Source organism: Giraffa tippelskirchi, chromosome 10, assembly GCF_054371585.1.
Source record: "Giraffa tippelskirchi isolate mGirTip1 chromosome 10, T2T-mGirTip1v1.2.pri, whole genome shotgun sequence".
NCBI lineage: Eukaryota > Metazoa > Chordata > Mammalia > Artiodactyla > Giraffidae > Giraffa > Giraffa tippelskirchi.
This window is the reverse complement of record NC_137284.1, coordinates 124,760,550-124,786,295: the sequence shown is the minus strand read 5'-3', so window position 1 is coordinate 124,786,295 and position 25,746 is coordinate 124,760,550. Positions and strand designations below refer to the sequence as shown.

At 41.8% G+C, this 25,746-nt stretch overlaps 1 protein-coding gene across 1 annotated transcript in view; it reads left to right on the top strand.

The window, feature by feature from the left end:
• The first annotated feature begins 739 nt into the window (after positions 1–739).
• LOC145524679 (uncharacterized) overlaps positions 740–25,746 on the top strand; it is a 29,747-nt gene continuing 4,740 nt past the window's right edge. The window contains exons 1-4 of the mRNA XM_081537422.1: positions 740–1,024; positions 2,105–2,265; positions 2,355–3,237; positions 18,446–18,519. Coding sequence (XP_081393548.1) covers positions 3,145–3,237; positions 18,446–18,519 — 167 coding nt within the window. The 5' untranslated portion in view covers positions 740–1,024; positions 2,105–2,265; positions 2,355–3,144. The remainder of the gene's footprint in view (positions 1,025–2,104; positions 2,266–2,354; positions 3,238–18,445; positions 18,520–25,746) is intronic.

Sequence of the window (25,746 nt, the reverse complement as noted above, 5' to 3'; positions counted from 1 at the left end):
AGAATCAGTAAAAGTGGAGTGGCTCTCCATGGGCCCTGCCCCTCCACTCGGTCTCCCTTCTGCTCCTCCCCAGCAGTGAGGTCCCAGTCACTCTGACACCACCCCAGGCCCCAAGGGGCTGGGCAGGAGAGCCGGTTGTTGTTAAGTATTGCCCTTCCCTCTGCAGACAGACTGGTGCCCTCCCAGCCTGAGGGACAGGATAGGGGTTCTGTGCAGGGCCCTCCCTAACAGTCCTGGAGGCAGGCCCTCCAGCCCCTCCGCCCCTGCTTTGGCACCTTGGCTGCTATAAATACACCCTGTGAAGGTAATGACGTGATGGAACAGAAGTGGCTCCAAAGCCTGCAGGCTTGGGGCTATTGTGTCACCGCACACCTCGGAGAAGCACATAAAAAGACAAGCGACTCGGGAGGTAACTCATGCACAGACCGAAAAGGAGAGAAAAAAATGAAGGCAAAAAATGCAACAACAAACAAAACTCCTTAAGACTCCATTCTGAGTGTTCCCAAGAGAATGAATAGGCTCCAAAGAGGTAACCTCAGTCCCTGGAGCACAGAACATGGTTTTTATAAACTTCCACAATTCCCAGCTCCTTTTTTTTTTTTTTTTTTTACCATTTCACCCTCACAATACATTTTTTTCTTAAGGAAATTAAACACAAAACACCTACTGTACATTTAATTTAAAGAGGGAGGGGAAAAAAAAACAGAAACCCTCTCAATGTTGAAATGTCATTAAACAGGGTGACGCAAAGTGGAGAAGCCAGGAAATTGAGTCTTTAACCTGCCACCCCACCCCTGAGCTGGTTGTGTGCACCTTCATTATACATTGCTCTGCCCCAAAGCAGAAATGAAGCTTGATTCTGAAGACAAAGAACAGAGAGTCAAGGAGGAACTTCCACTACAGCGGGGCAGGGCCTGAAGCTGCCCTCCAGGGCTGGGGATCCAGGTAGCCTGAGGACCACAGCCTCTGTCACTTGGGAGCTGCTGCTGGGCCTCCATGAGGAGGAAAGAGCCCACACAGGACAGTATGTGCTTTCTAGGCCTACAAACTTGGCTTGTGTATCTCCTTAAATCTCTTCCCCTTTTTCTGCTCATCTCAAATCTGTCTGCCCTACAAGGCCCAGGGCATGCACGATGGTCTCTGTGAAGCCATCTCTAAGCTCCCAGCTGTTTTCTGTTTTTCAGGCCCCTCTCTGCTCATGTGCAAATCAGTAGTTCACACTTTGAATTCTGAGTTCAAGGCCACGATCCACCAGGTTGGACAAATTACTAGGCTTCTTTATGTGTCCTTGTCTGTGTAGACTTAAAAAATATTCACAATGGAAAAGTTGAGAGTTATGTAATTTTTAGAACTTTGAGCCCAGAAGGCAATATCTCATATAACACTGAGAGAACTGCTCTAAGGAGATGAGTGGAGTAGGAGGTTATTTAGAAACTTTGTAGGGCATGCAGTCTTAACTTCAAAAGATTATTGTTAATTAAAGAAAAACCAAGTATCCCCAGTAAAGGAATTTAGCACTTTTCTGTGTATGGGAAGATAACAAGAGTCTGGGCTCACTGAAATCATTCCTTTGATATGTATCTTTGCTAGCTGTGGCTAGCATCCTGTGTTCTCACATCCTGAGTTTCCTCAGGGCTCACCATGGGGAGTGGCTACAGTCTGATGGCTGCTAGATGGCAGGTATTCTTTCCTTCCTGAGTGCCTTCAGGGCTCACCAGCTCAGTGGCTACAATTGCTGATGACTGTGATATCCTTGTTTACTGATATGGCAGGGCATATTTTACTTCTGGTCTGTAAGGTGAGATAGTTGTGTGATGAGTGAGATTGTGCCCATTAAACACTGAGCCTGGGCTGTGGCCCATGGGAAATTCTAAGCCAGTGTCATCTGCCTGAATCCCTTCCTTGCCAGGCATCCGTTCAGGCACCCAGGGACAGAAATACACACAACAGTCAGGAGCCCGGACTTCATGGGCCCCCAGCCCATGGGAAAGCTCATCACATATTTACATTTCTTTCTTGGTACCCATCATCTCTCTTTGTTATACTGGGATTGTATCTCCTCTCTCCTGCCAAGAGGGTTGCCTTTATTTTTCCCATTTGACAGGTGAGAAATTCAAAGCCCCTGAGAGGTGGACTTGTCGAGATTCCTGCAGTGAGGACAAGTGTAGTCTGTGTTCATCCCATGTCCATCAGTCGCCAAAGCCTCAGCCTCTGCTACCCACTCTTAGCGATTTGCAGGCGAAATTTGGATCCTGCAAACATCAGGTGGTACAGGGCTATTGAGCGTGCATTTGGTTAACATCCTGTCTGAAATTAGAGTAAGTAATGCTAGTTTGTATTTTCATCTTTCTCAGGTTTCAGTAATGTGTTTTCACAGTAAAGGAGAGATTTGGGCTTTCATGAAGAAATTATTCAGTAAGTTGTTCTCCATGTCTGGATATATGTGTGCCCCACTGGGGATGAATGTGGACAGCTGCTTTGTTCATCTAAAAACTGTGAAGAGGAAGTGAGGGACACAAGCTCATCTGGGTAATGGTCATGGAGGTGGTTAGAGTGCCTGCCTCCTACTCAGCTCTGAGGGCATTGGGCTTGGGGTGGAGATGTCATCTTCCTGGGAGGGTAGGACGTTCCAGACGTCTCTTTATCCTTCGCCAGTGTTGCTGGGAAAACCTGCTTAGAATCAGGCAGGTGGCTTGCAAACCCTGTAGACTGCTGAACCCAGCAAGAGCCTTCTGCATCAGGCCCTGAGGGAAGCTGGGAATTTCCATACTTAATGAGTCCCTTGGTGGCCCAGGACATTGCAAAGAACACTGTTTTCTCTGGAGGGAAGGTGGCCTTTGTGAAGCAGGCTGCCTAAACTGGTGCTACTGTCTGTCACTCATCACCACCTTCTTCAAAGACACTCACTTAGTCACTCAATGACTATTATTTAAACCATGACCATGAGCCTAGTAGATGTGAAAGGAATCTAATCTTTGCTGCTATTAATCTCCAGAGGTCAGTCTACAAAGCTAGGTGGCTAAAACAACAGCCCTTGTTTGGTATCAAAGGAATATTGCTGGCCCAGGCCTGGGCTGGATGTGTGCCAACGGACACTGAGAAAAATGGGAGAAATACGTACAAGGAGTTTCACCCAGGAAGAGCATGGAGTCCTCTCAGGAAACTACCTGTGTGTGTGAAACGACGGGCAACAGAGAAGCTGTGCTTCTAGAGAGAGCTGAAAGAACTCAGAACAGGGTGAGAAATACTGGGAGGGGTGAGGGTGGGCTTCATCATAAAAATGGCACCTCACTGATTTTCATTTCTGAAGTGATTGATCTGTGCATGATTTTTTCTCAAAGAATTTTAGGTGGTTTACAAAAGCACATGCGATTCAACATATAAGATAAATGAGAGCAAATATACATATAATAATAAGTCCGGAGATTATATTTGGCCCATTGGGCATAAAGAAATAAATATATTTGGCAGGGTATGTGTATGTGTTTGTGTGTATGTGTGTTGGAGTGAAGAGGGTGTCTGACTCTGACCTTCCTGTTTTAGGTGTTTCATCTTGTGATTCATACTCTATTTGGCTTTGGAAAGCTTGAAGTACATTATAAACTAGCTTTTCCAAATGACTTCCAGGTCTGACATGAATTGTAAGCAAAACTTGGTTACAAAGAATTGGGAAAGTTACCCAGAGACCTTAGTGACCAATGACTGGGAAGGTCAATAGTGAGAAATGGCTAGTGAGGGAGAAGGTGATGGCTTGGCTCATTGTGAGTCTCCCACTTCCTTGCCAAGATCCACTGGTCCCCTCTGGCCAGCAAAGCTCCCCTTCCTGTTTGTTACATCTTATTGGTAGTTCTCCACAAGCCTGGCCCCTGAATCTCTGTCTCAAGTTGGTGTAACTCTTTAATTCCATGAATCTCCACAATCCACACTGTTTAGAATTAAAATTGCTTTAGAATCCTAGACAGAACAGTTGGTGTTTAGAAGTCTAAACAACATCCATTTAGAAGTCATCCCTGACATGTCTTGAAAGTTTGCTGCTGCTGCTAAGTCACTTCAGTCGTGTCCGACTCTGTGCAACCCCACAGACGGCAGCCCACCAGGCTCCCCCGTCCCCAGGATTCTCCAGGCAAGAACACTGGAGTGGGTTGCCATTTCCTTCTCCAATGCATGAAAGTGAAAAGTGAAAGTGAAGTCTCCCAGTCGTGTCCGACTCTTAGTGACCCCATGGACTGCAGCCCACCAGGCTCCTCTGTCCATGGGATTTTCCAGGCAAGAGTACTGGAGTGGGGTGCCATTGCCTTCTCCAAAGTTTAGAGCTTGCTAAATGGGGTTTCCAATTCCTGTGCCTTATTCTTCTCTGGCCTTGACTTCCTGAAAGGGTAGCAAACCAGTGGCTCCAAGAGATCCTCTCTGGCTCAAAAATCAACTATAAGAGCTAGAAAAGACCTCAGAAAAATGCATATAATCCCCTTGTATTTCCAAGGGAGAGCCAAGCCCAGATAGGTAAAATTATTTTCTGAAGTTCAGAGCTCCTGACTCTAAATCAAGGTCCTTTCTGTCATCCTGGGGCCTGGACCACTCGCTGGCAAAGCCAAGGTGAGGCAGCTTCTTTCTCTGGTCAAACTCTCCTCTTCTGAAGTGCTGTGCAGCTGTAGCTGGGGTGAGAAGTAAGTCTATCTGGGCCTCAGTCAGAACGAGGTCACCTGAAGAACAGCTCCCAATGCGGGGACCCCATGTCCACACTGTCCCCTGGATAAAGACTCACAGAAAGTGAGAGAAAGAGAGTTCTCGGGGAAGGAAGAGAGGTGGTGGTCTTGGTGAGACTGTAGCTCTGATCAGACTCTGGTCTGTTGAACCAGATGTTCCACGTGAGAACTTTCTTGGACATCAGTTCCCCATGGCAGCTACAGGCCCACTGTGACCAGGTCACTCTGGTCCTCAAGTCTCTTCCGACACAACCCATACTTTGGTTATATGCCTCACCCTCCACCTCAGAATAAATATAAGTAGCCTCCTTTCTTGGCTAAACCTTCCTCTATCAATCCCTGGAGAAAGGAAAAGTGCTCTTTCATCACACACAAAGCAAAGGATGACATTTAGATTTCCAACCAGAGCTGTTTGGGGGCATGAAATGGCCTCCATCTCTAGCCTTCATTTCCAGATGTTGCCCCTCATCCTTTTGTCAAAAAGAGAAAGATTAGCATTGTTCAAAGGACTTGAGGATCTTGAACGGAGCCTCTGTCCACCCAATAGGGCTGGTGATGTTGACCCATCTGGCCAATGATCATCAACTCTTCAGCACTTGATGTGTTTGGACATTGAAGATCATGGGAAAAGTGAACCTCTCTAAGGGCAATACTGGGTGTCTGTCACCCACGATTCACCCAGCTTCCAGCAGGCATACCATGCTTCTTAGCCAGCCAGCCATCCAGGGCCTCTCTGATGGTGCTTGCACCAGCAATCATTATGACTTTATTATAGCTCCTTTCAGCAAGTCGTGAATTTTTACAGCCAAATTACAAGTCTGTTTACAGTTAAGTGGCAGCAAGTACTTTTAAAGCAAGTGCTGTAGATATTTTTTACGACTGAGTTTGCACATCAGAAACACAAAATATATAGGCAGAACCCAGAATGCCAGTCAGACTGCTTAGGGTTCAGCTAAATAGGGTAAATAAAGGGGCTTTGTGTTTGCCTAATGGAGGCATGTCCCCATCAGACCAAGGCTTAGATTCCATTGCCAAAACGTGAGGTCTTTGTATATTCACCAAAGATGGGTTGATCCTATAGTTTAAAGCACAGAATTTGCTTGATTAACTGTACTGAAATTAAGATAATTACACTGCAACTTAAAACATTTTTTGCTATTGTATGATTCCACTTGAACAAGGTACATACAATAGTCAAATTTATAGAAACAGGAAGTAGATGGTGTTTGCCAGGATAAAGGGGAAGGATGAATGGGGAGTTACTGTTTAAAGGGTACAGTGTTTCAGTTTGAAAAGATAAAAAAAGTTTGGATATGGTGGTGATGGTTGCATGACGATATGAATACCGCTAAACTTAAAAATGGTTAAAATGATGGGATTTCCCTAGCAGTTCAGGGGTTAAGACTGCACTTCCAACACGAGGGGCATGGGTTTGATTCCTGATTCAGTTCAGTTCAGTCGCTCAGTCATGTCCAACTCTTTGTGACCCTATGGACTGCAGCACGCCAGACTTCTCTGTCCATCACCAACTCCCGGAGCTTACTCAAACTCATGACCATCGAGTCGGTGATGCCATCCAACCATCTCATCCCCTGTCATCCCCTTCTCCTCCCGCTTTCAATCTTTCCCAGCATCAGGGTCTTTTCCAATGAGTCAGTTCTTCACATGAGGTGGCCATAGTATTGGAGTTTGAGCTTGAGCATCAGTCCTTTCAGTAAATATTCAGGATTGATGTCCTTTTTTTAATTGTGATCCACAAAGTCAAAGGCTTTAGCATAGTCAATAAAGCAGAAATAGATGTTTTTCTGGAACTCTCTTGCTTTTTTGATGATCCAGCAGATGTTGGCAATTTGATCTCTGGTTCCTCTGCCTTTTCTAAAACCAGCTTGAACATCTGGAAGTTCACAGTTCACGTATTGCTGAAGCCTGGCTTGGAGAATTTTGAGCATTACTTTACTAATGTGTGAGATGAGTGCAATTGTGTGGTAGCTTGAGCATTCTTTGGCATTGCCTTTCTTGGGGATTGGAATGAAAACTGACCTTTTCCAGTCCTGTGGCCACTGCTGAGTTTTAAAATTTGCTGACGTATTGAGTGCAGCACTTTCTCAGCATTATCTTTTAGGATTTGAAATAGCTCAACTGGAATTCCATCACTTCCACTAACTTTATTCGTAGTGATACTTCCTAAGGCCCATTTGACTTCACATTCCAGGATATCTGGCTCTAGGTGAGTGATCACACCATCGTGATTATCTGGGTCATGAAGATTTTTTTGTACTGTTCTTCTGTGTATTCTTGCCACCTCTTCTTAATATCTTCTGCTTCTGTTAGGTCCATATAATTTCTGTCCTTTATCGAGCCCATCTTTGCGTGAAATGTTCCCTTGGGATCTCTAATTTTCTTGAAGAGATCTCCAGTCTTTCCCATTCTATTGTTTTCCTCTATTTCTTTGCACTGATAGCTGAGGAAGGCTTTCTTATCTCTCCTTGCTATTCTTTGGTACTCTGCATTCAAATGGATATATCTTTCCTTTTCTCCTTTGCTTTTTGCTTCCCGTCTTTTCACAGCTATTTGTAAGCCCTCCTCAGATAGCCATTTTGCTTTTTTGCATTACTTTTTCTTGGGGATGATCTTGATTCCTGTCTTCTGTACAATGTCACAAACCTCCATTCTAGTTCATCAGGCACTCTGTCTATCAGATCTAGTCCCTTAAATCTATTTCTCACTACCACTGTGTAGTCATAAGGGATTTAGGTCATACCTGAATGGTCTAGTGGTTTTCTCCACTTTCTTCAATTTCAGTCTGAATTTGGCAATAAGGAGTTCATGATCCGAGCCACAGTCAGCTCCCGGACTTGTTTTTGCTGACTGTATAGAGCTTCTCCATCTTTGGCTGCAAAGAATATAATCAATCTGATTTCAGTGTCAACCATCTGGTGGTGTCCATGTGTAGAGTCTTCTCTTGTGTTGTTGGAAGAGGGTGTTTGCTATGACCAGTGCGTTCTCTTGGCAGAAATCTATTAGCCTTTGCCCTGCTTCATTCTGTACTCCAAGGCCAAAGTTACCTGTTACTCCAGGTATTTCTTGACTTCCTACTTTTGCATTCCAGTCCCCTATAATGAAAAGGACATCTTTTTTGGGTGTTAGTTCTAAAAGGTCTTGTAGGTCTTCATAGAACCATTCAATTTCAGCTTCTTCAGTGTTACTGGTTGGGGCATAGACTTGGATTACCATGATATTGAGTGGTTTGTCTTGGAAACGAACAGAGATCATTCTGTCGTTCTTGAGATTGCATCCAAGTACTGCATTTCAGACTCTATTGTTAACTATGAGGACTACTCCATTTCTTCTAAGGAATTCCTGCCCACGGTAGTAGATATAATGGTCATCTGAGTTAAATTCACCCATTCCAGTCTATCTTAGTTCACTGATTCCTAGAATGTCGATGTTCACTCTTGCCATCTCCTGCCTGTTTAACCACTTCCAATTTGCCTTGATTCATGGACCTAACATTCCAGGTTCCTATGCAATATTTCTCTTTATAGCATTGTACCTTGCTTCTATCACCAGTCACATCCACAACCGGGTGTTGTTTTTGCCTTGGCTCCATTCCTTCAATCTTTCTGGAGTTATTTCTCCACTGATCTCCAGTAGCATATTGGGCACCTACCGACCTGGGAGTTCATCTTTCTGCCTTTTCATCCAGTTCATGAGGTTCTCAAGGCAAGAATACTGAAGTGGTTTGCCATTCCTGTCTCCAGTGAACCACATTCTTTCAGACATCTCCACCATGACCCATCTGTCTTGAAAGAAAGCTGAGCACAGAATTGATGTTTTTGAACTGAGGTGTTGGATAAGACTCTTGAGAGTCCCTTGGACTACAAGGCGATCCAACCAGTCCATCCTAAAGGAAATCAGTCCTGGGTATTCACTGAAAAGACTGATGTTGAAGCTGAAACTCCAATATTTTGGCCTCCTGATGCGAAGAGCTGACTCATTTGAAAAGACCCTGATGTTGGGAAAGATTGAAGGCAGGAGGAGAGGGGGATGACAGAGGATGAGATGGTTAGATGGCATCACCAACTCAATGGACATGAGTTTGGGTATCTCCAGGAGTTGGTGATGCACAGGGAGGCCTGGCATGCTGCAGTTCATGGGGTCTCAAAGAGTCAGACACATCTGAGTGACTGAACTGAAATGAACTGATTTCCTTTAGGATGGACTGGTTGGATCTCCTTACAGTCCAAGGGACTCTCAAGATCTTCTCAAACACCACAGGTCAAAAGCACCAATTCTTTGGTGCTCAGCTTTCCTTATAGTTCAACTCTCACATCAATAACTGACTACTGGAAAAACCATAACTTTGACTAGATGGACCTTTGTTGGCAAAGTAATGTCTCTGCTTTTTACTATGCTGTCTAGGTTGGTCATAGCTTTTCTTCCAAGGAGCAAGCATCTTTTAATTTCATGGCTGCAGTCACCATCTGCAGTGATTTTGGAGCCCCCCAAAATAAAGTCTCTCGTTGTTTCCATTGTTTCCTCATCTATTTGCCATGAAGTGATAGGACCAGAGGCTATGATCTTAGTTTTCTGAATGCTGAGTTTTAAGCCACTTTTTTCACTCTCCTCTTTCACTTTCATCAAGAGGTTCTTTAGTTCTTCGCTTTCTGTCATAAGGGTGGTGTCATCTGCATATCTGAGATTATTGATATTTCTCCCGGCAATCTTGATTCCAGCTTGTGCGTCATCCAGCCCAGCGTTTCACATGATGTACTCTGCATAGAAGTTAAATAATCAGGGTGACAATATACAGCCTTAATGTACTCCTTTCCCAATTTGGAACCAGTTCCTCAGGCACTCTGTCAGATCTAATCTCTTGAATCTATTCATCACTTCCACTATATAATCATAAGGGGTTTGATTTAAGTCATACCTGAATGGTTTAGTGGTTTTCCCCACTTTCTTCAATTTAAGTCTGAATTTGGCAATAAGGAGTATTGATCTGAGCCACAGTCAGCTCCCAGTCTAGTTTTTGCTGACTGTATAGAGCTTCTCCATCTTCAGCTGCAAAGAATATAATCAATCTGATTTTGGTATTGACCATCTGGGGATGTCCATGTGTAGAGTCTTCTCTTGTGTTGTTAGAAGAGGATGTTTGCTATGACCAGTGCGTTCACTTGGCAAAACTCTATTAGCCTTTTTCCTGTTTCATTTTGTACCCCAAGGCCAGATTTGACTGTTACTCCAGATATCTCTTGATTTCCTACTTTTGCATCCCAGCCCCCTATAATGAAAAAGACATCTTTTTGGGGTGTTAGTTCTAGAACGTCTTGTAGGTCTTCATAGAACCATTCAGTTTCAGTTTCTTCAGCTTTCCTGGCCGTGGCATAGACTTGGATTACTGTGGCATTGAATTATTTGCCTTGGAAACGAACAGAGATGATTCTGTCATTTTTGAGATTGCATCCAAGTACTGCATTTGGACTCTTTTGTTGACTATGAGGGCTACTCCATTTTCTCTAAAGAATTCGTGCCCACAGTAGTAGATGTAATGGTCACCTGAGTTAAATTCACCCATTCCAGTCCATTTTAGTTCACTGATTCCTAAAATGTTGATGTTTACTCTTGCCATCTCCAGTTTGACCACTTCCAATTTACCTTGATTCATGGACCTAACATTCCCGGTTCCTATGCGATATTGTTCTTTACAGTACTGGACTTTACTTCCATCACTAGTCACATCCACAACTGGGTGTTGTTTTTATTTTGGTTCTGTCTCTTCATTCTTTCTGGAGCTATTTCCCCACTGATCTCCAGTAGCATATTGGGCATCTGCCGACCTGGGGAGTTCCTCTTTCAGCGTCCTATCTTTTTGTCTTTTCATTCTGTTCATTGGGTTCTCAAGGCAGGAATACTGAAGTGGTTTGCTATTCCTTTCTCCAGTGGACCACATTTTGTCAGAACTCTCCATCATGATCTGTCCATCTTGGGTGGTCCTACATGGCATAGCTCATGGTTTCATTGAGTTAGACAAGGCTGTGGTCCCTGTGATCAATTTGATTAGTTTTCTGTGATTGTGGTTTTCATTCTGTCTGCCCTCTGATGGATAAGGATAAAAGGCTTATGGAACATTCCTTATTGGGGAACTATTAATAAGATTCCACATGCTGTATGGCATGGCCAGAAAAAAAAAAGTTAAAATGATCAATTTCATGTTACATGTATTCTACCACAATAAAAACTTATTTAGAAGCTGAAGACATATATTATTGTCTTCAGGTACAGGATAGGTATTTTGGATTGGAAGGAAAATGTATATAGCAATCACTTTCTTAAAGCAAATATTTAGCTTCCTATTCTAGTCTTGGATAACATTGATATCCAGGGTTAGTACTGTTATTCAGTCATTCAGTCATGTCCGACTCTGTGCGAACCCATGGACTGCAGCATGCCAATCTTCCCTATCCTACACCATCTCCCAAAGTTTGCTCACACTCTTGTCCATTGAGTCGGGGATGCCATCCACCCATCTCATCCTCTGTCACCCTTTTTTCCTCCTGCCTTCAATCTTTTCCAGCATAAGGGTCTTTTCTAGTGAATCTTCTCTTTGCATCAGGTGGCCAAATTATTGGAGGTTCAGCTTCAGCATTAGTCCTTCCAATGAATATTCAAGGTTGATTCCAAAAATTTAGTTATGATTATAATTTTTGTTTAGTAATAAGCATTGTTAAATGCTTATTATTTAATATACTAATATTATGATTAATATAAGATATTAAAATCTTTTAGGTTTATCATTTCATCCAGATTTGCCCGAGTAACAATGGAAGATGTTATTTTTATTTTATATTTCAACCCTTAATAATGCTTGAAAGTGAAAGTGAAAGTCACTCAGTTGTGTCCGACTCTTTGCAACCCCATGGACCATACAGTCCATGGAATTCTCCAGACCAGAATACTGGAGTGGGTAGCCTTTCCCTTCTCTAGGGGATCTTCCCAACCCAGGGATCAAACCCAGATCTCCCATATTGCAGGCGGTTTCTTTACCAGCTGAGCCACAAGTTAATTGAGTTCAGTCACTCAGTCGTGTCCGACTCTTTGCAACCCCGTGAACTGTAGCACGCCAGGCTTCCCTGTCCATCACCAACTCTCTGAGTCCACCCAAACCCCTTTCCATCGAGTCAGTGATGCCATCCAGCCATCTTATCCTCTGTCATCCCCTTCTCCTCCTGCCCTCAATCTTTCCCAGCATCAGGGTCTTTTCCAATGAGTCAGCTCTTTGCATCAGGTGGCCAAAGTATTGGAGTTTCAGCTTCAACATCAGTCCTTCCAATGAACACCCAGGACTGATCTCCTTTAGGCTGGACTGGTTGGATCTCCTTGCAGTCCAAGGGACTCTCAAGAGTCTTCTCCAACACCACAGTTCAAAAGCATCGATTCTTCGGCGCTCAGCTTTCTTTATAGTCCAACTCTCACATCCATACATGACCACTGGAAAAACCATAGCCTTGACTAGACGGACCTTTGTTGGCAAAGTAATGTCTCTGCTTTTCAATATGCTGTCTAGGTTGGTCATAACTTTCCTTCCAAGGAGTAAGCATCTTTTCATTTCATTGCTGCAATCACCATCTGCAGTGATTTTGGAGCCCAGAAAAATAAAGTCAACCACTGTTTCCACTGTTTCCCCATCTATCTGCCATGAAGTGATGGAACCAGATGCCATGATCTTAGTTTTCTGAATGTTGAGCTTTAAGCCAACTTTTTCACTCTTCTCTTTCACTTTCATCAAGAGGCTCCTTAGTTCTTCTTCACTTTCTGCCATCAGGGTGGTGTCATCTGCATATCTGAGGTTATTGATATTTCTCCCGGCAATCTTGATTCCAGCTTGTGCTTCCTCCAGCCCAGCGTTTCTCATGATGTACTCTGCATAAAAGTTAAATAAGCAGGGTGACAATATACAGCCTTGACATACTCCTTTTCGTATTTGGAACCAGTCTGTGAGCCACAAGGGAAGCCCATATTAATGGTTATTATTAAACAAACAAACAAACAAAAAACTCCATAACTAAATTTTAACTTTGTATTAAAATTTATAATTAAATAAATGTAATTAAGTAGAATTGAGCAATGTTAAATGATATAGGTAGATAGATAATTGTTTAATATAAAATGGAATAAAAGAATCACTAAACTTAAATGTTTTTAAGATTTTATTTTTTTTCCAGTGATCTTATTCAAAAAAGAAAGATGAAAACAAAATTATATATATTTAGAAGCACTAAACATTTTGACTATAAATAAAAACAATTTTACATGCTGTATTCCAAAGCCAGGTAAGTGCTCAGATATTTCCTCTTAGGAACTCTGCCAGATATTTAGATACTATGGTTTGTTGGCATTTTTTTTTTTCTAGCTTCTAGCAAGAAAGGGGTAAGTTTCAGTCTAAGTTTACTCATTTGAAAGCAAAAATGAGACTTTGCTTTTTTTTTTTTTTTAAGGGAGTCCTTTCTGTCCATGGAATGGTATCTAAGAACAAAAATTTCAAAATTTAATTAAACATAACTTCCTATCATGTGTTAAAAATAAAGCTCAACATAACAGGAAGGAAGAAAAAGGGTAGAAATAAGTTTTAGATCTGTATGAGTTAGCTTTATTTTGGTGTTTTCCAGCTTTATTAAAATATAATGGACATATAACATTCTGTAAGTTTAAGGTGTACAACTTGATTTGTTGCACATATAAATTGTGAAATAACTGCCACATTAAGTTTAGTTAGCACATCCATCAGTTCATGTAATTACAATTTTTTTTTTGTGGTTAGAACATATAAGATCTACTCTCTTAGCAACTTCCAAGCATATGATACAAATATTAGTAACCTAGTCACCTTGCTAGATATTAGATCCCCAACTCCTTGTCTTATAACTGGAAGTTTTTATCCTTTGACCAACCTCTCCCCATTCTCCCGATGCCCCAACCCCTGGCAATCTACTAATTTTCTATGAGCCTTTTTTTTTTAAATATTCCACATAGAAATGAGATCATACAGTATTTGTTTCTCTATGCCTAACTTATTTCACTGAGCATTCTGTGCTTCAAATCGTAGATCAGTCTTTTCTGTGTGATAATTTCATCATTTTCAACTTCAGTCCTTTAAAATGGTGAATTCAGAAGTTCAGTTATAAAAGGAACTTCTAATAGGAATACAGTTATTAAATATTCTCTTTGTTGGAAGTAAGGATTTATTCATCAGGAGAAATATTTGACCTAACTATGAGTGTGTGTGTGTGTGTGTGTGTGTGTGTGTGCGTGTGTATGTGTATGTGTGTGTATGTGTGTGTGTAGACTTGTAAGAGGGGGGACTTGGTTTTCTGATGTGTGATCCTGAACTTTCCTGGCTTCTGGGCTCCTTCCTGAGAACCCTGATGATTAGATTCGTTCTCAGCTCAGAACTGCAATCTCTGCACCCTGACCTGGTCTCCTACTAGCATGTTCTGTGTTGTACTCTCAGACAGAAATCAACATCACTGAGACAAAGTTCTATAGCAGGTGGTGCTTAAAATCTATCTCTTACTTCCTTGGGCTCAGAATTTCTCATTCTAATTGTTACAGCCTGTGAAGAACAGGTGTAATAATCCTAATGTAATATAGCCACCACTTATTAAGTTGTCATTCCGTGTCAGGAGTTAAGCCTGTAAAACAGTGCCTAAGTGAAGCTGTCATATAGCTTTTATTATTTTTATGTGTGTTGCCTCATCTAATGCTTGCAAAAGACCCTGTGAAGCTGGCGTTATTACTCTTCCCATTTCACAGCTGAAACAACTGAAACTGAGATGAAGCACATTGTATTGCCAATTTCACAACTGGTTGCCCAGAGAGCTTGAATCCAGATTTGTTTAACATCACAGCCCATTCACTTCACCACAGTGTTATTTCTGGATGGGATCTTTGACTCTGAATTGTGTAGAGATGAGAGGGTGTGTGAACAATACCTGAGACACTCTGCATTTTATAGCTATAATCTGAGACAAAAGTCTACCATTATCCTCACCACAAGTGAAAGAGTAAAGCAAGGAAAGTTTGCTAATTGATTTGTCTTAGGAGGGAGAGTCAATTCTTACTTTTAATTCCTAACACTAGTAAATAGAAGTCTAGTTTCATTACTTTATATTTTCAAAATGCTGAAAAGTAACTTTATTTTTTTGGTAAGATACATATATAAATGAGTAAGGAAAAAAAATCACAATCCAATCAATCTAATAGAAAAATGGGAAAGTCATTTTAAAAATATGGACCAGAAGTTGGTTAGGTAAATGTCGGAAGATCCTTACAATTAAATGCCAAGTGACTGTTAAAACCCAGTGAATTCTTTGTAGCTGCAGAAACCACAATGAATTACTAAAGAAGGAAGAATTTACAAGATAATAGTGATTTTATTGAGGAGTACACTTTTCTGTGGTTATGGTCTATTTACATTTAAAAAAAAAGACCCTGGATAGTATGGTTCCACTTTTGGAGAATATACACTGGTATATCATATGCAGAAGAAAATCTTTGGAATGGGATAGCCTGCTGCTGCTGCTAAGTCACATCAGTCGTGTCCGACTCTGTGCAACCGCATAGACGGCAGCCCACCAGGCTCCGCCGTCCCTGGGATTCTCCAGGCAAGAACACTGGAGTGGGTTGCCATTTCCTTCTCCAATGCATGAAAGTGAAAAGTGAAAGTGAAGTTGCTCAGTCGTGTCCGACTCTTAGCGACCCCATGGACTGCAGCCTACCAGGCTCCTCCATCCATGGGATTTTCCAGGCAAGAGTACTGGAGTGGGGTGCCATTGCCTTCTCCGTGAGATAGCCTAAAATACCCCAAAACTATCTCTGGGTGGTCACTTATTTTTTAATTTTTCTTTATTCTCAGGTGCTTTTTCTAAAATGAACATATATTGCAAGCAGAGTAATAAAAATTTTATTAAGTAAAAGAGAGTAGAGACCCAATCTTTTGTTGTGGCAGAAATATAGCCTCAGCCTTTTCCAAAATCAGCAGTTCCTCCTCAGGTCACCTGGGCTAGAGCTCTGCCAAGGGTGGCCTGAGGTCTGGAAAGCCATAGATCACTTGGGAGAAAGGCCATTGGACACTCGGATTGGTTTCCAAGTGTGACTTGGACAAACAGGGTGTCCCTCCACCTGCCTCTCTGACTTACTACCCCACAGGGCAGCTGCATGTCACCCCAGGTTCCCTCAGCTTCTGCTCACGGGCCATGGGCCAATGTGCACTTGCTGAGTGCTGTTTTATTTTATGACAGTCAGAGCCAGTCACTAGGTGCAATGGAACATGAAGACAGCGGAGGTGTGAGCTGCTGATCTCTCCCACCATATCCCGGGGGGGCGGCGTGCAGGAGGGAGAGTTATCCTGAAGCATCCAGTCCTCTGGCACTCACGGTCTCCTTTGCCTGGCTTGACTTTCTGCATAACTTCATCTAGAATTCTGTTTTCTCCTTTTTACCTGCTTCCAGATATTTCATGAAAGATTTTGATGAACCCACTTGTCTGATTATTTTGGCACCTTCCAGACAGGCTGGCTCCAAGGTTATGAGGTAGTTTGGACTCATCTAGTGCCTTTATCAGGGAGGTTTTCAGAAGAGTGACTTCGTCTGTACGAAATTCCTACGGAGTGGCGGCTTTTAGAGCCAACGTGTCTGAGTCTAAAAACAGCAACCTGGTTAGACAGGGGTCCACCCCAGGGTGTCTTCCTGGGACATGCTCACATTACCAACTGCCTCTTTAAGTCAGGTTTCAAGGGCCTAACTCACTTTTCAGTTTCCTTGTTGGAAGTTGGTGACAAGAGGGGGAGTCTCCAGAATTGGGAAGTTTCAACCTATTCCATCTGTATTAGTCTGGATTTAAAGTGTTTCGATTTCTGTTGGTTGTTGTTTTGGGGTTTTTGTGTATAGTCAACATGGAATGTGCTCTTCCAAGGCCTGTGAAGGGCCCATTGAGTAGATGAAGTGTCTGAGACAGGAAGTAATCATGGGCTTAAGATACAGAAATGTATCTCCAGCTGTAGACAGAAGATTAAGACCAAGGATGATGGATGTTAGGTCAAAATATGAGAAAGATGGCAAAATGCCCAGTCTGAGAAGAATGAAATTTTATGGGAGGGTAGCAAGAATTGTAAACTTAGGTTGGTATTTTCTACCTACAGAAAAAGAGTTAACTTATCATGTGTTGGGTTTAACAGACATTGATCTGCCTGCCTATAGATGCCTGTAAAAATTTGGACCATTTTCATAATGAGATATGAACTTCACAGTTGATTCATGTTTTTAAAGTGTTGTTGGAATGCAAACTAAGAGCAGATATAAGGGCATTTAGAAAGCATGGGAAGTAAGAATGCCTACCTGTGTGCCTAATGCTGATCAAGAGTTTTAGTGTTCTGTTTGATGAATGACATTCTTTTGGTGAATTTGACCAATCTGATCAGAGTTTGCTGTATGTATCGCCTTGTAATTTTGCTCATTTGCTCTTTCAACTATGGATCAGTGCTTCATTATTTATGGTAGTACATGTTTCCCTTCACAAAAAGCATCCTTTATCTGTCTGGGTCCAGTACCCAGTAGAGCAGATGGCATACAAAATACATTCACTACTTTAGCCTTTATTTTATGATTGACTTTTACACATAGAAACTGTGGTAGACCCTGAACAAAGTCAAAATGCCTTTATAGAGAAACTTGTAGGCTTTTGTTTATTAGCCTTTGGTTGTTTTCTTGTAACAGAGACCACACTGACATAGGATTGTGATTTAGGGAAAGAAGAAAGAAAAAATTATGGTAATAGATGTTAAAATAAGCCCAAGCTTTATTAATATATATCATTATACCTCCCTGCCCTTTCCAGCCCCTTCCCTGTGACCATGGCTGGCAGGCATAACTTTCCATTTTTCCTGTAGACAGGCAGCAAAGTAGCCAGAGTAATGATTTTGCCCTAGGATATTGCTTAGGGCTGGGGAGAGACCAGAAGACCGAAGAAGATAACCAACAAACAAAGGAAAACAATGCAAAGCAACCTGCAAAGAACTTGAATGAAGTCCTAGGTTTTTTATTGCTCTTTTGAAAATAATCTAAATTTTGAATACTGTTGAAAGTCAATGTCAATATTTAAAAATCCAATTTGTGAGTTGCTACAAGAACCAGTGGGTTCCTCGTGGCTCAGCGGTAAAGAATCCTCCTGCCAATGCTGGAGACGGATTCGATCCCTGGGTCAGGAAGATTCCCTGGAGAAGGACATGGCAATCCACTCCAGTATTCTTGCCTGAGAAATCTCATGGGCAGAGGGGACCGGCAGGCTACAGTCCATGGGATTGCAAAGAGTCAGACACAACTGAACAACTAAACAACAACAGTAAAAACCAGTGTATAGTGATTGTCAGTAACAGATCTTTTATGACTATTAACACAATCAGTTAAATACCATAAGCCACTAATGGCAGTAATTAGTAAACAATAAATATTAGATTAACCTGTGCCTACTGATTTTCTGGAAGACAGTAAAAGAAAAGGAAGTAAGTTCACCAAAATCAAGCCAACTTTGGCCCTAACACCATCCACTTCCTTTTTTTCCCATTCTTCCTTTCTTCTCTATCCATTTACTCCTTTACTTAACAAATATTCATTAAACCACCTTAATGTGCCAAGCTGAGATCACTAAGATGAACAAGATAATCAAGTTTCCTGCTTTCTTTGCAGGTTTATTGTGAGAAGGCTACTGATGAGTGGCACTTTCTGCTGAGCAATACGACAGAAGGTCATAAATTATCCAAGTAAGCTGACTGGCTCAATCTACCTGTTTTCTACAATATGAATATTTGTAAAGCAGGGTCTTTCAACTTTGGCTACACTGACATTTAGAGCCAGATAAGTCCTTGTCGTAGGGGACTGCCCTTATGTGGTGGGATATTTGGCAGTGTCCCTGGTTTCTACCAACTAGACACCAATAGAACCATCCAGTTTTGCCAACCAAAAAATGTGTCCAGATATAGTCAACATCAAGAGAATTCATGTTAACTAAGAACTGCTAGAGTGAAGGAACCATGAAAATGAGCTTTCTTGATGTTGTTTCTCACATTTCAGTGTTTAGAGATGGACACTAAAGGAATTAGGGAGGAGGGAGGGCGTGTGTATGTGTTTGTGTGATGGATGTGGGGAGGGTACACATGCATATGCACACACTTATGCACCTCGGGAGTCAGCTAATTTTATATGGAGATAGATGGACATATCAACAATTTAAATTTAAGATCTGTTGGTGTTTTGTCCTAAACAGTCTTCCCCAAGGTCTTGCATTTCAAGAAACAATATTGGCTTTTATTTGACATATTTACAGCAGCAGAATTTATTGAGGAATAAAGAATGCATCAGTTAAACTTGCTGTGACACATTGCTTTTGTTTCCTAGAAGACCCAAGCCATACACATTATCCTACAAAAGTCTTAATTCAATGTTTGTAATAGCTATCTTTCTATTAGTTTCAGATTGGCCAAATTTATGACACATTAGGCCTGTATTTTATGTTATTTGTAAATTCCTGCCCATTTTATGGGTCTGAGATCATAATTTTACTAATTCAAATGATTCTGAAGGTTTCTGGTTGTTGTATCTTGCTTGTATGACATATTGTTGGTCATATCTATGATTTATTTGCTGATGAGTCCTTGGTCAGGAACACAACTTCCAATTATCCAACTAATTATAACATTATTCTGTGGGAAAATTTCAGCAGCTGAAACTGTTGACTTGGCTAGAATCAAAAAGAGCAGCTTAATAGCAGATAAACTAAAATGAAAATTGTATTTCGGTTGACAATCTTCAATGTTCAAGAGACAAGAACTAAGTAACTCCATCTATCAAGGATTGAGACAGTGCAGTTTCCCATGCTGGATGGGGCCACACTTGTAGCTTTTACTGTCAAAATGGCCAATTGGGAAGAATTGTTCTGAAAACTTTCCAAATTGAAAATATAATTGCTTTGTTAATACATGATACAGTAACCCGGGTTCTGAAAGACTACACACTCAGGCCATTAAGCATATACAAAAAAAGCTGACTTCACCATGCTTTGGTGTGGGCTTTCATTCTCACAACAGAATGCTCCTTGGCTTTCAGATAACTTGTACTTTATGCAAGGTCCTACTGTATTGCACAGGGAGCTTGGCCCAATATTCCATAATAACTTAAATGGGAAAAGAACTTGAAAAAGAATAAACACATGTATAGGTATAACTGAATCACCTTGCTGTCCACCTGAAACAAGCACAACATTGTTAATCAACTATACTCCAATATATAAAATAAACATTAAAAGAAGTTGAGAACTGGATAGTCTGGACCTTTGTGGGGTTAGTAAAGTTTATTCTCTGCCTGGATCAAAAGGTAGGCAAAGTAAATCAGAAAGGTAGAAAAGCCATATCAGAAGTTATTAGAATATGGGGCAAAGTTATTTTCACTTCATTACCAAGCTCTTCCTGTTATATGCTTCCTACAAAACAAAGAGGAGGATTACTCATATTGTGTGGTTGCTATCTGGTGCCAGAGGAGCCTTCTTCCATTGTCATTGTTTCAGATTGTTCTGAGGCAGTGCAAAGATGAAGATCACTAAACGGAGGACTTCAGGGGTGGAAAGCATACCTGTCCTATTTCCTGAGAGACAGATATTCTCTAGCAGGGAACTTCCCTGGTGATCCAGTGATTAAGACTCCACGCTTCCAGTGCAGGCGTCTTGGGTTCAATCTCTGATTGGAGAACTAAGGTCCCACATGCTGCATGGTGTGGCCACAAAAAAAGAAAGAAAGAAAGAAAGAAATTCTTCTCCAGGATTCCAATTTAAAGGAATGACCCAATAAGATTTCTGACTTTGAATACTAGCCTACACAGTTCTATTTGTATAAAACATAAAACATTTCTAAAGGAGGAGCTAGAACCATTGTTTATGAATATTTAGTTTCTAAGAAAGCCCTCAGAACTGAGAAATATCAACAAAAAAGTGGGCTAATATGGGGGCATTTTCATTAATGCCATTCCAAAATATAGCCACAGAGGACAATAGATCAGGAAGATTCTATCAAAGAGCAGAGAAATGGCCACTAAGCAAAGGGTCAGTGTGATTCTCCGAAAGAACAGGGGCAGCTTGAGTAGCTGAGCAAATCTTCATTCCACTACTTGCTGTTCCTATTCAGCTGCACATTCATTCATTTATTTAATCATTCATTCAACAAACACTGTTACTTATAGTGTCCCAATGTTAAAAATTACATGAGTGAATAAAGCCAAAGTTTACATGTATGATGATGTAGTGACTACTAATGTTTCCCACCCACTCTGGTTTTCTGTTCTTTCTCCCCTGTCGGATTGTGTATGTTGGATGTGTGGCTGTGAGGCATGCCCATCACCTCATAACCCCAAACTTGAAGTGGAGTTCAACCTTCAAATGAGATTTTAGTTTCTCTTGCTGGGGACTGAGCATGTTTGTGTAGACATCAAAGAAGGAAAAAAACATACACACATAGTAGCACTAAGACCCCATCTTCATGGTGGCGTCTGAGTGGCATCCATGCCCAGGCTCTACCTGTAGGGGGAAGAGGCAGGGCAGAAGAAGCCTGTCCACAGCCTAGATGGTCTGCATGTAGGAGTGGCAGGCACTCTTCACTGGAGAGAAACTAGTCCGATGACCATTGCCCCGGGGAAGTGGAAAGTGTTGCTTAACCATGAGCCTAAAGAGAAGAGAATGAAATTGGATGAAAAATAATAGCCTCTGCCACATAACCCCACTCTCCTGAAATCTTTAGTAAGAAGGAGAAAAATATAGAAACTGTATTAGCTTATTTTAGCAACAAGGCTGTGCTTACCAGAGGAGACCCAAATTAGCACAGGAATAATTTGCTTGTGTTACAGACACTTCACACAGATAGGCCTTGCTGCCATTCTTCAGGGTGAAATGTGTAGCATCCACTGAATGAGACCAGAATCCTGGAAGAAGATGATTGGAATAAAAGGACTGGGCAAGAATGGAGAGGAGAGGGAATGTACCCCTTGCTGCCCATCTTGGCTTCAATAATCTCTGTTTAAACCTGATGTTTTATTCTTGGTGGTTCATTCCATGGTGTTAAAATACTCGACAATCCATAGTCCCTTAGAGTCTAAATTTCACAAGGAGGGTTAATGCTTTTAGTCTCTTACACCATTGATGCAAAAATATTTTTGCATTGTCAGAAAGATCTGGTGCCTGGGGAGTTCTGAACAGACGAAAAAGTCCCACTAAAATTGGTGATGGGAGAAAAGTGGCCCTGAACATTCTGTTTGATGCCAGAGGAATGGAGAGCCATCTACTTCACTGAGGAGGTTTTCCAGAGATTTTTCTTTCCCCTCTCGTCATTCCTGTGTGAGTCATTGAATTGCATGCCCTTATTTATCCCCCTCTTAGGTATAGATGACTCACACATTTATTTTGGTAACTATGACCTCCCTTCAAGCCCCACACTCATATCCCTGTACTACCAGTCATGTCCACTGGGATGGTCCCTGGGAAATTCCAACACAACCTGCCTGATGCTCTTATTTCCCTCAAAATCAACTTCCATCTACCTTCTCTATGTTATTTCTTGGGCCATCATACACTGAGTCACTCACCCAGGAGTTCCTTTTGTGTCCTCCATCTCTTCCATTTTCCGTTTAATCACTTAAAAAGTCCTATTCATTTTACCTCATAAATAACCCCACCCCTAGGGGTTCTTGAATCACTTTTCATTCCCTCTTAGCCATAAATACTATAATAACTGATTGACAGGTCTCCTTGTCCCAGTGTTCTTAACCACCGGCTGAACCCCCAGATTTATTTTCCAGATTCCTGCTATAAGGATCTATTTGACCATCTCACTTCCTCATGCAAAACCTCTCAGTGACTCCTTGTGACCAAACTCACAAAATTCTGTCCTTCCAGAATCCTCTCCACAGCCTGGCTTTCCTTGAGTCTTCGAATTCTTCTCCCTCAGTTCCTCTACCACCCGCTCTGCAGCTTCTGTTCACCTCTAGTTCCCTTGAACACACCTTGCTGGCCAATTGTTTTTGTTCCTGCTTTTCTCTTCTCCCATAGTTTTTCTTATGATGTCCCCTACTTGTGCTATACAGCTCAGCCTAGGAGCCCCTTCTCTGGTGCTTGAATTTTGTTCTCAATTACCTTCTTTTGACTCCTCTTCTGGGTTAAAGGTCCTTCTATGTGACCCTACAGTCTCCTAGGCGTTCCGGAGTTCAGCAACTTATGGCCTGGCATTGAAACGATGTATGTGTTCTGCTCACCTGGTAGACTATTTTTTTCAGGGGAAGGAACTATGTCTTGGTCACTCTTCACTCATAAATGTCTGGACCTAGCACATCCCCTGCTGTGACAAATGCTTCTTTCTTTGATGTGGCCTCACATGTGAGGGAAGCATGCCATGGGCAGGACAAAGGGTGACTGTGAATGAGACAAGAAGATCATGAGAAGCCTTAGAAAGTTCAACATTGGATGCCACTTGCCTTCAACCTGCTGATATTGTCCAAAGGAAAGGGCTGAGGAACTTCCCTGGTGGTCCAGTGGTTAAAACTTCACTTTGCAATGCAGGGGATGTGGGTTTGATCCCTGGTTGGGGAAATAAGATTCCATGTGCCTTGTGGCCAAAAAATAAAAAGGAGAAGCAATATTATAACAAATTCAATGAAGACTTTAAATATGGTCTACATTAAAATTAAAAAAATATCTTATGAAAGAGGGGAGACTGAAGAACAGATGAGACTTTCCTCCAGGGGCGGCTGGAAGGATGCTTTCTCACCCAGCTCACTTGGTAGTGACTTCCTGTCTGTAGGGGATTTTGTAGATGCTCAAGTTTGAGCTGGGCTTTGATCTTGGGCCTTTATTGGCCAGGGGGCTGGTTTTGTTTCTTCTCTCTCTTCCACTATGCTTGCCCTGTCTATGCAAGAAAATCATCAGCCCAAGTTGCCAACTGGCAAATCTTCTGTCTAATCTCAGGGATGTCCCAGAATCCTCAGATGGAAGAAAAAGGAGGGTGGTTTTTTAGAAGTCATTAGATAGAAAGAAAAACTGTGAGATGTGTGAGACATCAAGGAGTAAATGAAAATCATCAGCTTAATACCTTTGGTTTCTGAAAGTCTCATCTTGAAATTTAAAACAGAAAAGTCAAGCATGCTCATTTGGATGGTAATTGAATCACATTCCTGTTTCTCTGATGAGCCCTCCTGCTCTGAGCTCTTCTGAAGAAGGAGCCAGACCAGAAGTGAGTCAGCTTAGTGTTGACCCCAGGGGTCACTGTTTCTGACTGGGGAACTTGGGTACAGCTTCTATACATGCATCTTCTACCACAGACCTGGTAATATTGGCACTTGCTGTGTTTGCCAGCACTTTAGAGATATGGATGGAAATGCATCAACATAAACTGAAAATATTAACGCTTGCAAGACTCACTTTAGTAGGTGCTGGCAAGGTAAAATTTTAATTTTTGTTCATTTCATTTTTTTTTTCCAATAAGAGATGTTGTTAGAAAGAATGGTGGGTTAATTTTCACATGAAAAGCAGAGCCCTTCTAAAATCAAAGAGGCATGTGTCCTTGAACCCTGAATTTTGAAAGTACAAACCTGTTAAAATCTGTCCGAGTTAAATCAACTGTGCTCCAATAAAATTTAATTGAAAAAAAAAGATCCTGATGAAGAGGTATTACAAAGCCTCTGGAACAGAATCTCCATGGCGCTAGGGAGGGGGCCACACTGGTGCCCCTTTTGAGCTATGACATCCAAGTGAATGGTGGCTCTGAGGCCTCATGGGGCTCCAACCAGCACCTTGGGGAAGGAAGCTTCCAGGCCTCAGGGAGAGAAGGCAGCAGTGGAGGCTGGTTTAGTGTAGTGTTGACAAGAACTGCTGCCACAGCCAGGTGAGGAGTCTAGAGTTTCTCCAGGGGCACAGAAGGGTCCAGTCAGGGCCCAGGAGCAGGGACAAATGCCCCTTCATTTCCAGTTGGCATCTACTGCACAGGCCTTTGCCTGACTCCACAAGCTTCCAGGGGTGGTGACTGTACCCTCCTGACTCTCAGGGGCCCCAGCTGAAAAGTGAGCTTTGGTGTGTGGGTGCATGTGTGTACATGCACGTGATCATCAAACAAGGGAAGAATTTTTTTTTTTTTTTAAATATGATATACCTTCTGTTTGGGATATACTTCTATTTTGACCAGCAGCAGCATTTGCAAAATTTTGTTCTGGCTGTGAAATAATCATTCAAAAATGGGTCAAAAAATAACTACAATAAATTAGAGTGAATGTAGAAGCATATCCAGTATGTATGAGTGCTCAGTTGACTAAGTCATGTCCAATTCTGTGCGACCCTATGGACTGTAGCTCACCAGGCTCCTCTGTCCATGGGATTCTCCAGGCAAGAATACTGGAGTGGGTTGCCATGCCCTCCTCCAGGGAATCTTCTTGACCCAGGGATCGAACCTGCATCTCTTACGTCTCCTGCATTGGCAAGCGAGTTCTTTACCACTAGTGCCACTTGTATGAAGGGATACAAAACAATAACCTGTGGTTGTAGATTGTTGGGTTCCACCAGAAACTGGAAATGACAAATCAAAGGTAATGAGATAAAGAAGAAAAGGAAATTCTGTAAGTATATAGGTGAGCCAAATGAGGAAAGACTTTAGATTGGGAAAAAAGGGCAACCTCACAATAGTTCCCAGTCATTTATTTAAAACATTAAAATCAGGTATTACCATCTTTCCCACTTCAACCTGCAAAAGTGATCTATTTCCACAATATTAATATAAACCATATTAGAGTCAGTTAATTTGCAAATTCGAAGGAAACTTGAGGTGTTCTAATATTAGCTAAGATATGATAAAAAGAAAAAATAACTTGTCGTCACCTGAATTGTTTCCTCTTTGTTATCCACACCTATGAGGGGAGACCCTTGATCTTGATGCCGGGAGTATGGGGTTCTTTGATGAACAAGGTTA